Raw genomic sequence first — 17,786 nt, forward strand, 5'->3', positions numbered from 1 at the left:
AGCTCTACATCACTTCTTGTCCCGGCCCCGAGGACGATATCACTTCCGTAAACCTCCCTATGAAACCCCACTCCCTTCTTCTGTTGATCAGTTCTGTTTTGGACTCCATTCTGTACATTGTTGTGCTAAATATTTTGATTGCTTTGCAGCCAAGGTCAAGTATACAGGTGGCTGCCCCAAACCTTTGTTTTGTGTCAAGGCGCTTTATTTCACAATATCTTTAAAGGTTTCAGTACTTGGATTGTCATGTGGATTTTTTTCTTTGGAAATTTAAGAAGTCAATGAAGAATATGCCTAATGGTTTTATTAGGAGACTTCAGAAATGGAAAACCAATACAAGGAAAGTGGAGTGTCAGTAACCTAACCTTGCTCACTACTGCTGGACCCTTAAGTGGGATGTTCCTGATGCCAAATCCTGCAGAAAATTGTGTACTTCTGTGTTTTAATCGAGATACTACAAGAAAATATATATAAACAACATACTGTATATATATGAATGTACTGTAAATGCCACAGGGGTTGGACAGACATCCCAACCAGAGGAGGGGATGGTTCCTTACCCAGATGGGAGGCTCCAAACAGAGAGATGGACATCCCAACCATCACAGAGGAAGGTCCAGACCCGGAAGTGACGGACGGAGAAAATGGCCAGACAGCCCATCAGAAGAAGACGTCAATTGGGTATTTTTTTTTTTCCCCAATATGCTAGATGGCAGCGGCCCTGGATATCGGTGCCCGGTATAGAACCAGTAGGGCATGTTGGGAAGTGTAGTCCAGCAACGCAAACCTGCTGGGGTCCCTGGGTGGTGCAAGGAGGCGCCTGCAGGGAGATGCACTCCCTACAATAGGACTTCCGTATGACCCAGAAGTACTTCCATCGGGCAGTCACCCTGGCACCAGAAGTACTCCCAGGTCCTCAATAAAAGGGACCATACTCCCTTGTTCACGAGAGTCGGAGCTGGGAGGAAGGAAGACAACACTCAACTGGAGGAGGGCAGTGCAGTGGTGAGAGTAGTTGGAAAGGGGAGAGATTATTGTGGGGAGAGAGAGAGAGGGAGAAACCTGTGCTGGTGTTACATTTTTGTTGATTTTTTGAGGAGTGTGTGTCATAAACACAATGTTATTTGAACCCAGGACTCATAGTGTGTTTGTGTTAGGGTTTGGGGCTCGCTGACGCCCTGCTTTCCATCACAATACATATAAATACTTGTTTGTTATACAGTTTAATTTAGTCATGGGTTATTTAAAATCCTGGCATGAACAATATTGTGAGATTCACTACATTTTGTTACCGAGTGGTGTGGGTCTTCCATGTGTTACGTCAAAATGCACTTCATATAAATATCTTGCTGTTCCCATTATACAATACATTATATTGGAGTTTTAATTTTGAACATGTTTAATATTTATTATTTATTTATTATATTGAAATTGGGGTTGCTCTGACTGGTCTGTGAGTAAATTAGAGAGGTTAAGATTAGTCACTATATACTTCACAATATAGGATAATCTGATAAGATAATTGTTTAAGGCCTGCCTGAAATTGGGACACCGTTTGTCATTGTTAGAAGGGTCGAACCTGGTCCAAAAATCTGGTTGATTGTCCTTTCCTATAAGATGTGCCTAGCATTACACAGTGTGGATTAGCCCATCGTTATGAAGTTCCACCTCCGTGGCTTACAAATGGAAGCAGAGAGTGTTAAAGAGACTTTTAGTTTTTCTCAATATGGTGACTTTTAAGCTTCTTCTATATGCTGGTGCCAATTTTTGGGTATACACTTGAACAAAATCTTTGCTTTTTTATTGCTTGTGTAAAGAATAAAATTAAAAATAGTCATGTAGTATTTTGTCAACATTAAATGTCATGTTAATACAATTCTTTTAGCTCTGCTTAGACTTAAGACGCAGGACTAAATTGTTAACTGTCTCTCATTTTATTTGAATTTTTCATCTGAAAATGAGTTGAAAACCTAATGTATTTTTATTTATACCAGTTTTTCAGTACCTACAAATATTTAAAAAAATCTTTAATCGAGAGTATGCAATTAAATATCTAAAACAGAAAACATCTTTGATGAGACAAGTACAATAAAATCCATTCATTTTGATAACTGCAGCAAATCATGACTGAAGAGTTTCAGAAGAGGCCTAGCAGCAAAATCAGCATATAAAACATTTACTCATCGTAAATAATGTTTAAAAAATCAGATAATATCAATATTAAATCTTATAGCATGAGTCACATTTTACAAGGACTTGTAAAATAATTTGTAATTAGCCACCAAAGAGTAGGGAATTTTCCCAAAGAAATTACATAATCTTTAGTAAATGCATTTGCCATTAAAGCCTACAACTAAAACTGAGATATCATCTGGGAAAATGTGTGGGTATAAGGTGCTTTGAACAGCATCCCGATAAGCCTACCTCAGTTATCATGGGAAATCCAAGGATGAAGAAGGAGATGCAGCAGACCAGGGTGAACACAGTTTTATGGGTCCGCAGATACTTTGGAAACTCATCAGCAACTGACGTTACAATTGTTTCAATTGTGGCAAACTAGGAAAGAAAAGGAAAATGTCAAATCATAGGAAATGAAAAACATCAGGACTGAAATCACTTATCAGACAAATGATTTGGACCATATGAATTGCTTCTTGCTGATTTTGCTTTGATTTTACACCATTATTCTAAACCGTGGCCTCTTATTAAACTTTGAAAGATGTGCTGTGTATAATTACTTGTAATTTCCATCCATCCATTTTCCAACCCGCTGAATCCGAACACAGGGGGTCTGCTGGAGCCAATCCCAGCCAACACAGGGCACAAGGCAGGAACCAATCCTGGGCAGGGTGCCAACCCACCGCAGTACTTGTAATTTCCATTACACAAAAATACAAATTTGTTTTTCTTTTACAGGAACATATTCCAACTTCATTCAAATATTTTGTATAAATATAATTTTGTGTAACTATATAATGAGATGTTCTAACACCAGAACACAGTGCCACTGCAGTTAAACGAGCAGTTTTATCTATTCTTAAAAACACGTTTATTAATACGCATGCAGACAGTCCTATGACTGTCACTTGGATATACGAACTGCTCTCCAGAGGGATACCTCTACAGCAGTTGTGTCTTCAGCCATTTCTCACATTAAGTCTGTAGCAAATGTTAGCTGAATTTTCAGAGGTGTACGGTTTACATTCTAAACAAACACAGAGACCTGGACGACCTTGAGAATTTAAAAAAGAGATGTTAAAACTACTTTGCAGTGACTGGGAATTAGCAGACTTCTCTTTGTAGTAGGACAGGGCTTACTTGTTTCAGTTTATGCAGGTTTACATAATATTTTGTTCAGTTGCTTACTTTTAACACTGCATACATAAAATCATGCTTATTGTTTTTATCTCAGTTGTTAGACTCAGTGCATGTTTTACACATATTTCGCACTTGCAAAATTTTTGCTATTCTGTTTTCTTCACTTTAACTTTATGTGCTATTCTGTTACACTGAAAATTATACTGTGGAGGCAAGACAATATGATAGAAATGCACATTTTGCTTCACGTTTTTGTAAAGACAGTTAGTTTGAAGGGCTATTTAGGTGAGATCCTATAAACGCAAAAGCTAGGGTCAGTTCTACCATTTAGGCAAATTAGGTGGTCACCTAGTGCAGCAAAATTTAGGTGGGGGCAGCATTTTTTTGTTTGTAAACAATACAGAGTCTGACTTATAATCATTTGGACTCAATACAACCATTATATTGTTTTATATTATTTTGGCACACTAATGATGCTTGGTCTTAATGTCTCATGACCTATGAGTGGCCTTCCACTTGCCAGGATGCACCATACTCCACTTCTGTATGCTTCTTTATTTTCTTCTGGTGCAAGTTTGTAGTTTTAGCTTTGTTTTCATGGGCCCAGAATTGTCATTAATTGGGGGTGGGAAAATAGAAAATAAACCCACAATAACACGAACAACAACAGTAAAGATAATAATAATACACTGTAGTAATCCTCAAAATGTTGTAGTATAGAAGACACAGATACAGCAAAACAAAATTTTAGTTATTAATATGGCAACAGGACTATAGCTCTTGAATGAATTGCTAAAGGCTGATTTAATTCAAACTATAATTATCTCTCAAATAGGCTTACATTAAAGCTTGTGTTAAAACTTAGCAAATATCATTCTCCATTACTTACCACCATTTATGAAATTCACTGTTGGCATCCTAAAAAGTTCTCCTTAGTTCATCTCTTACCGGAAAAACTTTGCATGTGTGAGGATACAGTGAATAGAAGTAATGGGTAAATGTTTAAAGATAATCCCTATACCATAATTTCATTGAATTTTGTGATTGTATTAAGTTTGTCAATCTGTTTCCTTAATTTAATTGAATTTTGTATGTGTATGTTATTGAGCTGCCTTGGAAAAAATTATAACTAGAATGTCAACATCTTTTTCAGGTGCCTATTTGATTGGTGGTTTAAATAGAGACTTATTATGGTTTCAATTGTAAATTGTGTCTTGATTATGTAAAACTATTGTATGTTATTTTTTTGAAGAAACACTGAATACAAAATAAATAAAATAATTAATTAAGCTTGTGTAATGAATGACTGGTTTCATATTCCGGTCCTCACCCCCAGGCCGCCAGGAGGAGCTCTCCCGAGAGCATGTACGGGCCCTGAATTCCAGCAGGGCCTCATGGACTATGTAGTTTTTATGCACAGCCCTGCTGGATACCTTGGGGGCCACTGGGAGTCGCTGTCGGGAGGCCAGTGGACTCTTTTGCGCACTATGACCCGGAAGTTTGTCACAGGAAGAGCGACGGGCTTCCAGGGTGAGGAAAAGCATTGTTTACCCTGACTCGGAAGGAATAAGGACTTGTGGACTGTTGGATTGGGAACACTTCCGGGTCGGGGAATATAAAAGGACTGAGGGAGCTCCCAGACGATGAGCTGAGTAGGAGGATTGTTGATTATTGATTTATTACTGTAGTTGTTGGTTTATTGAGAATAGTGGAGTGATGGTGCTTTGTGCACTTGATTATTATAATAAATAATAATTGTTGGACTTTTACCTGGAGTCTGGCGTGGTACCTGAGGGTTCGAGGGAGCACTAGCGCCCCCTACTGCGACACTTGCTAATACAGCCCAGTTCATACATGTTTCCTGAGAAGTCTTCTCGACATTCTCAAATTGTCAATTCACTGTGTTGTATCCAGGCCCTTCATATATCATTCTTCCCATGTCTCCTGTTTTCTATGTGACGATAGTGTCTGATAGTGACAATTCCACTCAAAGCAAAGGGAGATGGCAGGGCCCCATTTACAGCTTAGTCTAGGGCAGGACAAATGTTAGAGCTGGCCCTGAAAATACCCTACAGATGAGAAGTACGGCATATTGCCAAGTGCGTACAGGATATGAATAATAATGTGTTTAAAACAATTAAAAAGCATTGGTTATACTACTAAGGAATACATGTTTAAGTACTTTTTCCAAAATGAACTCTTAAGAACCTAAACTTTAAAAATAATGTATTACTCCCCATGTTAGGTATAACCAAGGTTATTTACTTTTCTAATTTTTATGCAGGTGTAACATGTGCAGAAATATGGACTGGAGTGGGTTTGTAGAAATGTCTTCTGAAACATTTATAGGTGTTGATGTATCAGTGGATATCATACAAACCTGAGCAAGCCACTTAAATCTATGGAAGCAGTTGTACCCCAAACTTATAAGTTGTCTTGGACAATGGTTTTAAATATAGCAATAAATAAATAATAATGATAATAATAATAATATAGGCAGGAATAATCACAGAATTACAACAGTTACTAGAAATAATCTAATGTAAGACACTCACTTGCAGTCTGGACTGGACAAATGTAAAACAATTGATGTAGAAAAGGGATTCCTTAGAAATGGAGGGCATAATACCTTCAAAAATGGCAACCAAATTGAAGCCATGGTAAATGGTGAGCTATACAAATAAACACTTTGGGTTCCAACAGGACCAACTTATACAACACAAACAAATGATCACATTTTTTACAAATACACAAAACATACCCACATGCACACTAGGGAAACCGGGAATGGCCAAGCTCGCATATATAGCGTGTAAAAGTATAAAAATCGATCAAGAAATAACAGAGTTATCGTTGAAAATAATGAAGTGGCACGGTTTTTTGGCCCACAGTGTAGTGTTTTGCAGATTAATTTAGTCAACCAGCAGCAATCGTCAGTCTCCCGGCTCCGACTAAGACTGAGTACAGTGGACTGAAAGGAGTCTGTACTCGGCAGCTCACGAATGCCGGGACAGGGCAGACTTCATTGACGTCTGTCAGACAACAGCTTTGAACAGCAACTTGAAATTGCAGTGCGTCAGTCTGTTGCATCCGCATTCTCTGTGCCAAGAAACTTGCCATCACAGAATGATGACAAGAAACTGGATGCATCAGTAAAAGCTGAAATGGTGGTGTTTCAGGGCAATGGTAAGCGCGGGAGTTATTTAGGACAAGTGTATCAATATCTGATAAGGTAGATCGCGTTGCATTAAAAAAAATTTATATCCTCCCTATGGCATTTTCCACTTGATTGACATACAGGGCGGCCAGTCAGAGATCTCTTTCCTTCTAACACACTGGTCATCCCACATGTACCCATAAAATCAGATTGTGATTCAAACTACGAATGCCATGAATGTAATTACACCGATCTACATGTTGTCAAATAAACGAACCACATGCCGTGGCTTCGCCTCTGATGCTGACATGCAGTGAGTGTGTACTCCTGATGAGCCCAGAATTAGGGCGAAACACATGTCATGTATTCTTTGCATTATTTGACAGTAAAACTTTGCAACATTCTATGATCTGCTTCTCGCAGCTGAAGAGGGCACCGTGGTGGATGTTTGCCGACACAAGCGTTACCTGGTAGGTAACCACCCATATAATCAGATTGTGATTCAGACTACGAATGCCATGAATGTAACTACCCTGATCTGCATGCTGTCAAATAAGTGAACCACATGCTGTGGTGCAACGTAAAGGGAATGTGTTGCACAATCTTTGCATTATTTGACAGCAAAATTATTATATATATATATATATATATTGTGGTCCCAGGACGCCCAGGAGGAGAAGAGGAGGGCTTGTGCCTCCTCCAGACCACGAGGGGGCGTCCGTCCTGGTTATATTGGGCGCCTCGGGTAAGGGGCTTGGAAGCCCAGCCCGGTAGGGACCCGTGGCCACCGCCAGGCGGTGCCCCGATGCCGGTTCATCCTGTGTGGTCCTCGGCCGAGGCTGGAGCCCGGCCGGAACCCTTTGAAGGACCAGAGGAGGGCGTGTGCCTCCTCCAGACAGAGAAGGGGCGTCCGTCCTGGTTATGCAGGAGGCCTCGGGTAGGGGGCTTTGAAGCCCAGCCCTCTAGGGACCCGTGGCCACCGCCAGGTGGCGCCCCAGTGCCTATTTATCCCGGGAGCCTGGCACTTCTGCCACACCAGGAAGTGCCGGGGGGAAGACGACCGGGGAGACACGGACGGCTTCCGGGTGCGCAGCCGGCACTTCCGCCACACAGGGCCAGACTGTGGGCCCTGGACTTTGGGGAAATCGGTGCAGAAGCACTGGGGTGTGAGTGCACGTGACTTTGGACATTGTAAATATTGTATATAGTGTAAATAAACGGTGTGATAACAACAACAACATTTATTTATATAGCACATTTTCATACAAACAGTAGCTCAAAGTGCTTTGCATATTAAAGAATAAAAAAATGAAAGACACAATTATAAAACAAAATAAATCAACATTAACATCGAATAAGAGTAAGGTTCAATGGCCAGGGGGGACAGAAAAAACAAAAACTCCAGACGGCTGGAGAAAAAATAAAAAATAATGATGGGTGATGGGTGAAAACATGTTGTCCGTCTGTCTGTGCCGGGGCCAGCGTTCACAATATATATATATATATATAGCATTTTTATGGAAGGAAAAGCATTTCGACATGGTCATTTTAAAAGTAGCTCACAAGCCGAAAAAGTGTGGGCACCCCTGAACTAGATACATGTACTTATATGACAGCATGAACTTCTTGTAGATAAGGTTAGTCTTTTATTGGTGTCAACATATTGCAGTAGTTTTATTAAAAATAAGTGTTGGTCATTCTAAAACCGTTCACATGTGAAATGCCCGTGCACTGTGTCATCCCCGGGAGCCCAGGATTCCTGGGAATAATATGTGGGATTCACGAATTCCCAGGAATGGATTCCATAATGCACACCACACACTTAGTCATCAATACATACACTGTACCATAACTCATACTATTTTTGAGTTATACATTGGTTACAAGCAGACCTAAAACAGCTACAAAGGTGTCATAAGTCTGCTATGTGTTCTTCTATTATTATTTTTTGGGTTTCCCAGAAATTGGAATATTATTCTTGATATTGTTTTGGGGGGTTTAAACACCCAAGGCAACACAATCTGAAATCCGAATTTTGTTTAGAGCTTCAATTCAGAAGTTACATTTTTTTACCATCTGTTTCCAATGCCATTTTGGTTTTAGGGTTCACACTCCTTTTTGGTCTATTTACATAGGGATATCTTATAAAGCACCAGGGCTGCAACCCAGTATAAAGATCACCCTAAAATATTCATTTGTATCTGAGATTGGACCAAATTTAGCATACTACTTTCTTTGAACTTTGACCATTTGTATTTTGAAACAAAGCTCTGCCTCTTGACTACAATGTTTTGGTTTATGATTTGCCTTTGACATTTCTTTCTTTTTGATGCTCGGTTTTGACCCTTGCTTTGCCTTTTAACTCAGTTCTTTGTCCTAATTCTCACTCTTTAATTTTTGTTCTGACTGCTCTTTTTACAGTCAGTACAAACGGAAAACCCAAACACTACTCACAGAACACAAATAACATCACCCCAAAGCACTCATAGAAGGGATTCACTCTTACATGGGCTGAGGGAGGAAGGAGTCTCACAGATATAATTAATTTACAAAACAAACAGATTCATACTCTAAAAAAATGCTCCACACAAAACAGCACATATCAACACAACACAAAGCAATATGTTATTCAGATACAAGCTACACACCATTTAACCTACATACCACAGAAGACATAACCACACAACTTTAAACAAAAGCATGGACCCAGAAAACATTTCATGGGAGACATTCTCAGGAACTTGACCAGCCTTGTGTGGATAAGATTGCATCAAATAGCTGGCTAAGGTATAGTGATATGATTAATGAAACAGAAGGGTTTATGCTAGCCATACAAGATCAAGTTATATATATGAGAAACTACAGAAAATATATACTTAAGCATGCTAACATTATTGACAGCACATGCAAATCATGTCTTAAAGAAACAATCCAAAATGTTACATCAGATTGTAAACTACTGACAAAGACAGGCTACGTGCACAGACACAATCAAATGACAAACATACATCAAGAACTGGTATTACAACACAAACTGGTAGAGGCACACAAACCATATTATAAGTGCAGACAAAACTATCCAACATATCAGACCAGACATAACACCGGTAGACAAGCAAATTAAAACTGCATATGTTATTGAGACTATCTTATCAGACACACACAATTAACAAAATACACACAGAAAAAAATGCAGAAGTACACAGAGATGACAGAAGAAATATGCTGCTTGTGGAGAATGGACAAGGTGATCATTGTACCAAATGTTGTATCTGCCACTGGTGTCATCCCACTACTCAAAAACCTACACACATGCACATAAACCAATACACATACATACACCTACAGAACGGAGCTATTTTGAATACATGTCACATAATAAGGAAATTCCTTAACACAAACACAATCCCCCTATACTATATACACCACATTTAAGCTGCATTATGACTTGACCTAGATCTGATATTGGTGGTACAATGGAGTATCTCAGAAAATACTTATATTATATAATAATAATAATAATAATAATAAAAAAGCCTGTGATAGGCTGGCACATAATGCTTGCTCGGATAGCCTCCAGCTTCCCTACAACCCTGCGACTCTGCTCTGGAGTTTGGAAAGTGAGTGATAAATATTAAGTTAATTTTGTTTTAGTGGATTTTTAAAATATGCAACACATGTGTGTTTATTTCTGTAAGCTACAGGAGCTGTGCTTAATGCAGTTTATACTTTAATGGTTGCTTTAGTAGCACTAGTGGTGGTATTAGTATTGTCACATGTATAGAATTCAGTGAAATTCTTACTTGCACATACAATTAACATGCAAAATGTCACTGCTCTCTGGGCACCATCATAAAAAGAATAAAGTGAGATGCAGCAAGTGTTTCCTTTTGCTTTATTCCTTATGCTCAGGGTAGAATAAAGTGCAGATTCCTTCATTGAATCAATTCTCCAGAGGCAAACGTTTGACACAAAACCAAAATTTCACTGACCATGCAGAGCAGGTATGCAAAGATGTGTCAAGTCCCAAAATTGCCACCTAGGGGCACCTCACTAATGAAGCACAGGTGTGGTCACTAAATAAAGTTAAGAAAGAGGAAACATTTCAGAACAAAACATAGCCCTTAGACAGGCTTTTCAATCAGAACTCAACCTTTTGACAACAAAAGAAACAGAACAACTCATTTATAAATTGCAACATCATTCCTATTAACACAAAGAGAAAGCTAATAAGATCTTAGCTCAACAAATTCACAAGCAGGAAGTTCGCAATGCAATATCAGTAACCTCCAACACAAACAGAGATAGAATCATTGGCCATAAAAATATAATGCACACATTTAGAGACTACAATAAGTCCTTATATTCTACTCAAGAATACAAGACGAAATATAAAGCATTTTTGATACATTACAAATTCCACAGCTAGATACTCTCAGTGCAGAGGAACTGGATAAGCCTCTGACACTATCAAAATTACTAGACACTATAAACTCACTTCAGAGTGGGAACGCACCGGGTCCTGATGGCTACCTTGTTGAAATTTATAAAAATAATTTCAGTCAAGGTAGCTCCCCTTTTATTAGCAAAATTTTATAGAAGCCAGAGACAAGTAAATTCTACCTCAAACATTTTTCCAAGCATTAATTACAGTTTTTTCTAAGAAAAATAAAGACTTATTACAATGTGCATCATACAGACCAATCTCACTTCTAAACAATGATGTTAACATACTCTCCAAAGTCCTAGGTAGAAGGATTGAGAAATTCTCCATTTAGTAATATCACATGACCAGACCGGATTTATTAAAGGTAGACATTTGGCTTCCAATCTTCAACACCTATTTAATGTAATACAGTATATTCACCCATTAAGCCCAACACTCCAGATATCTTATTATCTTTGGATGCAGAAAAAGTATTTGATATGGTTGAATGGGATTACCTATTCACCACTTTGCATAAATTTGGATTTGGCCCTAACATTATGTGCATGAATCAAACTACTGTATACCAGTCCAGAAGCTTCAGTTTGTATTAACAACGCTGTCTCAGAGTACTTCAAACCCCTTGTCACCACTCTTATTAGTTGCTACCGCAATCGCCATTGAGCCATTGGCTGTTCACTTTCAAAATGCATCAGAGATAAAAGGGATTTTCAGAGAAGGACTTAAACAGAAAACATCATTATATGCAGATGATATGGTACTGTATACTGTATACTGTATATCAAACCCAGAAAAATCAGTGTCTGCAGCTCTAACTGGACTAGCAGAATTTTAAAAGATATCTGGACTCAAAATTAAGTTGAACAAAAGTTTGATTTTTCCAGTGAATTCTCTAGCAAACAGAATTAGATTGGACACCTTCCCCTTTATCATGAAGATCAGTTTAAATATCTAGAGGTAAACATCACAAGTAAATATAATGCTCTTTTTCGACAACATTTTGCTGTTTGCATGGAAATGGACAAAATTAAACAAGACGTGCATAGATGGTCTACCCTCCATCTTGCAATACCAAGACGAATATCCTCTCTAAGCTTCTGTTTCTATTTCAAAATATACCTATATACATTAACACATCATTTTTTAAGAAATTAGATTCAATCATAACCTAATTTATTTGGAATTCGAAATATCCACGTATTCAAAGGGCAACCCTACAACGACTTAAATCAGAAGAAGGCATGGCTCTACCTAATTTTCAATTTTATTACTGGATGGCAAACATACAAGCTATAAAAACATGGAAAATGACACAAATAGATGAACACAAACTAGCATGGCCTGCAATAGAAATCAATTCCTGCAGTACCTCTTTATATTCCTTGCTTTGTGCCCCGTGAGTTCAAGTTATCGTCAATATACTAACAACCCAATTGTCCTTTATTCACTCAGAATATGGAACCAATGTAGGAAGCACTTTAAGTGTCTCTCAAAGTTACAGTTTTTAATGTTTGGAAAACATATGGGATTAAATCATTTAGAGATTTGTAAATAAATAATGTATTTGCATCCTATGGACAATTACATTATAATTTAGTTTCCCATTAGCACAATTTTTCCAGTATTTCCAAATTAGAAACTTTGCTAAACAAAATCTGCCCAATTTTCCTCATCTCCCACATATTTCTATTCCAGCAGAGATATTGATCAGTCTTGAAGACTCAGACAGCATTTCTGTAATATATAAATCCTTTTAAAGATCCCAAAAGTACAGTGGGAAAAGGGTCTCTTACTCAACATTTCAGAAAAGGAGTGGAAGGCAGCCATGCACAGAATTCACTCTAGCTCTATATACACAAAGCATTCAATTACTCAACTTAAAATTTTTTTCAAGCACATTTATCTCATTTAAAATTGTCCAAAATTTTTCCAGGGCAAGATCCAACCCATGAACGTTGCAATCAATCTCCAGCTTCACTAGGCCTCATGTTTTGGGTGTGTACCAAATCAATATCACTCTGGACAAAAATGTTCAAATGCCTATCAGACAGCCTTGATGTCACAATCACTTCTAATCCATTAACAGCTGCATTTGATGTACTCCCAGACGGAATTAAAAAGAAAAAGGACAAACAAACTGTAATTGCCTTTACTTAACTATTAGCACATAGACTTATCTTGCTCAACTGGAAGTACCCTAACCCACCTCTTTTAAATCAGTGGGTAAGTGATGTTAATATTATTTGAAATTGTAAAAAATCAAATTCTCTCTTAGAGGATTTGTCCAAAACGTTTTAAAACCTGGCAGGATCTAATCAATAACATTTTAGAATAAGCACATATATTGGGGACTCCTTTCCCTCTATACTACTCTCAAAAGTTTTACTCTGGGTGTTGGCCTTTATCTTTTTCTCATGGGTGGGGGATGAATTGAATTTAGTTTTGTTAAATTTGACTTGATTGTATGAAATGTTACATGCTTTAAATAAATTCAATAAAAGTTAGAAAAAAAATAGCCCATAGTCTTCAACTGCACATATTTGACAGAGAAAGGATCTACAGCGTGGATTGCACAGTAGACAAACAAGCATTCAGCTTCACATATTAAATAACAGAAGTTTGAAAGTTATTACTAACTAGAGCGTACGGAATTCATTTTATAATATTATTAATCAATTTTTTCTAGGGAGGAGATGAGATAGAATACAAAAAAGAAATCAGAAAACATAAATAAACAAAAAAAAGTGGCAAACAAAATGAGAAAGACATAGGAATGGACAAATAAATGACAAAACACAAATATAAAAATGAAAAACTGGCTTACAAAGGCCTTCAGAATAGAAGTGCAATATGTTGTGATGAAAGAAGTCTTTACTAGTGGAGTAAACAGCAGGTTTAAACAGTCTTGATGTAATTTTGTTATGCTATTTCACTATGTAAACATTGTTTGATTAATACTGAATGCATTTGACCAGAGCAGTTTTCATTTTACTAATTTTTTTATGCTTAGAGCCCACCTATCTTTTTTAGTTTGAGGGGGAGTTGGAAATTATTATTGCAACAACCAAAGCAATACATAAAATTTGCATGTCCTCTCGTTCCCAAGGATTTTCTCCTATATTAGAGGTAAACAACAAGGCAAACTCTCTCTTCAATTGATTTTCTTAATTTGGCCTATGTTTTAAGTGCTTGTTGGTGTGTGCACAAGCATTTCTGCAGCTTTGAGAGATGCTTGGTTATTGACTCTGTTGGTGTTTTTTTGTTGACGTCTTCTCATTAAGCGGCTGTTATACCTACGGTGCTGAAAACACAGACACGCCAACAGCATTAGCTGATTTTGCTTATTCAGGGGCCATTTGGGCTTCTGGCGTCTCAGTTGTTATTCTTAAAAGAAAGCTAGATGTAAATGCAGCAAGAGAGATGTGATAAAGTCACAGTTATGGTAGTATTGCTAATAGATTTGACATGGAAACAGAATTCTTAACTTGGGTGTCACACCTAAGTGCATTTGTAGAGATCAGGCTGCATGTAGTCGTACTTGGATGATGGGCTTAAAAACATGAAACATACAAAATCAAACAGTGGGTGTGGGGGGTATCACCTTTGACGTGCAGTAATCTACCCAACATATAAAATCAAAGAGCAAGGAGGGTGGTCCCCCTTTTCTTGTACTGTGATCAGGGACTGAAACAAAAAGGATAGATGAAATAATCAAGGTCTAAACAATATTAGGGGCACAGTAGATTGGGGCTAAAGCCTCTGATGCTCCCCACTAGAGACTGATACTGTTTCTACAATTTCATTTCCAGCAGTGAATGAATAGTCTGACACTATTGTTTTGAGTAAAGATATTCTCATAAGTTGCAGTTGATCTTTTGTTTTATTTCAGTGGTTGAATGATGACTTACTCTGTTTTTGTGTTTTGTCTGTCTGTTCTTGGATGGGACATGCTGGAGTATCTGTAAGCTGTGTCTTAGGAAAAGGGTACCATCACGCTACACACAAGCCACTGACAGCTGTTGAGTTATGCATCATTCCCTGCTTCCTTCTGTCCTCATCATCACCCTCACCTTGCCTCTCTCATTTTAGCTCCTTTATTATATAAATTATTGTGTAATCATTTGACTGAAAACACATATGTGCATTTATGTTTTGTCTCAGTGGTCATTCATATGAGCATTTCAAGTCTCAGGCTTGTTAACTGCTTCTCTGTGCTTCATTTTTCAGCTTTTGGTTTTATTTTACAATTATTTCTTTTTTGGTAGACAACCATCCTGGATGGCATTGTTCCTGCATTGTGTTGCGTGCTTGCTGGGACAGGCTGCAGCTTCCCCGTGACTCTGCTCAAGATAAAGCGGCTTTGGAAGATGTAAACAGAAAGGCAGGTAAATAGAAAGCTACAATATACAGTTGTAATTCACACACATGTTCTCTATAGGAAGACCATAAATATTGTCACATGTGTGCATGGGATGCAGTCTAAGGGCTTAACTGGGAGTAAGATGGAGAGTCAGGGGTTGATGGAGGGTACTAATGCCTTTTCTCCCTCTTCCACAGACATCCAAGAGAAAAACTCAGCTAAGACTCCTAAGATGGCTACATCATGCCTTCCTAAAGACATCACTTCTTCCTGATATCCCACCCCTTCCTGTCCTTCATCTATAAAACCCTAAGCCTTCACTCTATCAGTCAGTCGATGTTTGACTCAGTCCTTTGTGATTATTCTCTTGAAGCTGATTTTTTGGCAATAACTAAATTAAATGGGGTGGACTCCCCAAATCTTTATCTTTGTCCTGTTGCTTTCTTTACAATATTTACTTTGTATTTCTATGCATCAGTGGTCCATAATTAGCAGAGATTTATATAGTCTATCTAGTGGTGCGATCAATCAGAATTTATATGATCAGAGTCTGACAGAGATGAGTTAACACCTTTTTGAAAGAGTATTGCAAGTAAAACTCTGAAAACAACCATGGGCCATTAACACATCTTTTGACTAAAACCAAAACATTAATCACAATACAAAGTCAAAAACTTAGTCTATATTAAAAACCATAAGAGCATTCTAAATTGTTTCTTTTTGTTTTTAATTGAATTACTTACAGTTTGGAAGATTCTCTGAAGGCGCAAACATCTTTTATAGTGGCAACGTAATGACATTATGCTTAACAGACTGGCAAAAACACAAAACTGGGAACACCACGAAAAACTAGCCACACAATACACAATGCATTGTGATGACATCACTGCCACAATGATGATACAAAAATAATTTTCAAAAATTAAACAAAATTAATCACACAGGAATCCTATGCATTCATAACATCCATCCATTAGCTAACCCGCTACATCCTAACCATAGGGCCACGGGGGACTGATGGAGCCAATCCCAGCCAACACAGGGCGCAAGGCAGGAAAGAAACCCCGGGCAGGGCACCAGCCCACTGCAGGGTGCGCGCGCACACACACACACACACACACACATACATCCACACACCAAGCACACACTATGGACAATTTAGAATCGCCAGTGCACCTAACGTCTTATTTTTATAAGTTATTTTGTGACTTATTATTTCTACAAATATTTGAAAGGAGAACTGAATTAGTTGAACCAGTGTAAAGCGTAGGATATCATAATCTCTTTCTGCAAAGAATTCAGCCCTCTAAAATGTATATTAGGCAAAGGGAAATTCACATTTTAATAATATTCATTTCTCCAATCTTACACTATATATGAGAGCAGGTTTATACTCAGTATGACAGATACAACCAGATGATTTCTTCTTCCTACCTTAGCTTGTAACTTTCTAGACCTCACCTGTTACACTTCTTTTACTTTGTTTAAAGTTTCATTAGACCCCCCACCTACTCATAGCCTATTCTGAAGTTATGTCATATCAATTCACACTTTAGTAGAATTAAGGGAAAACTCTGATATTGGCCTGGTGTTAGTGACTAAGAATGTGTGTGAGCAAGTGTTGATTTGTGATGGATGCTCCGTCTAGGGCTGATTCTTGCCTCTCACTTAATGCAGTCCAGTAACTAATGACCCTAAATTGGATAAACAGCTTAAAAATAGATGGGCAGGTGGAAATAAAAATGAAAAGAGATAAAAAAAACACTAACAGAAAACTCTGAGGGAGCGCCCTAACAGAAAGTTTTATGTGACATTTAGTCATGCAGCATGGGAAGGGGTGCCTATATGTGCCTGCCACAAATCCCATGCACATTCACATGCTTGAAAATGGCCTCACCTTCACTTGTGCTTTACATAGAAGGTACTTGTTAAATGCAATGCTGTGCTTACTGCTCACCATCAGTTTAAGAGAAAATCTGGCACCACGAGGCTGAGTCTTTCATTTACTGTCTGCTTATTTCACAATCAGCAGTGAGCGTTTAAATGCCAGCAGGAGGTTTTCCCAGAAGTGGAGGAAAGAATTGCTAAATTTAATAATGCATGAGACCACCTTGGATAGTAATAAAACATCAGCGTGTAATTTCCAATAATTAAGCATTTGATTAGCATTTTTATCTCTTTTTAATACTAATGTAGAATAAATATCTACTTCTTTAGATGTTTGTGATTTTGATATGCAAGTCATGTTCTTTATCTACAAAAAGTACTTGAGGGAAATAAAGAAAAAAATGAATTTTTGTTTAGAACCTTTACATCTGCAATTCTGCTAATGCACTTGCAAATAACTGTGCAGGCAATGAACACAAGCCACGGAGGAGTACAATGTTGCTAGAAGAGAACTCATAAGTCATTAGTTTCTATTATTCAGGGGTTTCTATATATGTGTGCATTTAAAAGAATCAGCAGATTCAATATCAGCGGGTTGGTCAATTCAGTTATACAGA

The 17,786-nt window shown here is 37.9% G+C and overlaps 1 protein-coding gene across 4 annotated transcripts in view; it reads right to left on the minus strand.

Annotated features, from left to right (window-relative positions):
- slc6a5 (solute carrier family 6 member 5) overlaps positions 1 to 17,786 on the minus strand; it is an 89,715-nt gene that overhangs the window by 23,238 nt on the left and 48,691 nt on the right. For all 4 annotated transcript variants that reach the window (XM_039749238.1, XM_039749230.1, XM_039749254.1 and 1 more), the window contains exon 12: positions 2,425 to 2,556. In XM_039749238.1, coding sequence (XP_039605172.1) covers positions 2,425 to 2,556 — 132 coding nt within the window. The remainder of the gene's footprint in view (positions 1 to 2,424; positions 2,557 to 17,786) is intronic.

This window comes from Polypterus senegalus, chromosome 1, assembly GCF_016835505.1.
Source record: "Polypterus senegalus isolate Bchr_013 chromosome 1, ASM1683550v1, whole genome shotgun sequence".
Taxonomy (NCBI): domain Eukaryota; kingdom Metazoa; phylum Chordata; class Cladistia; order Polypteriformes; family Polypteridae; genus Polypterus; species Polypterus senegalus.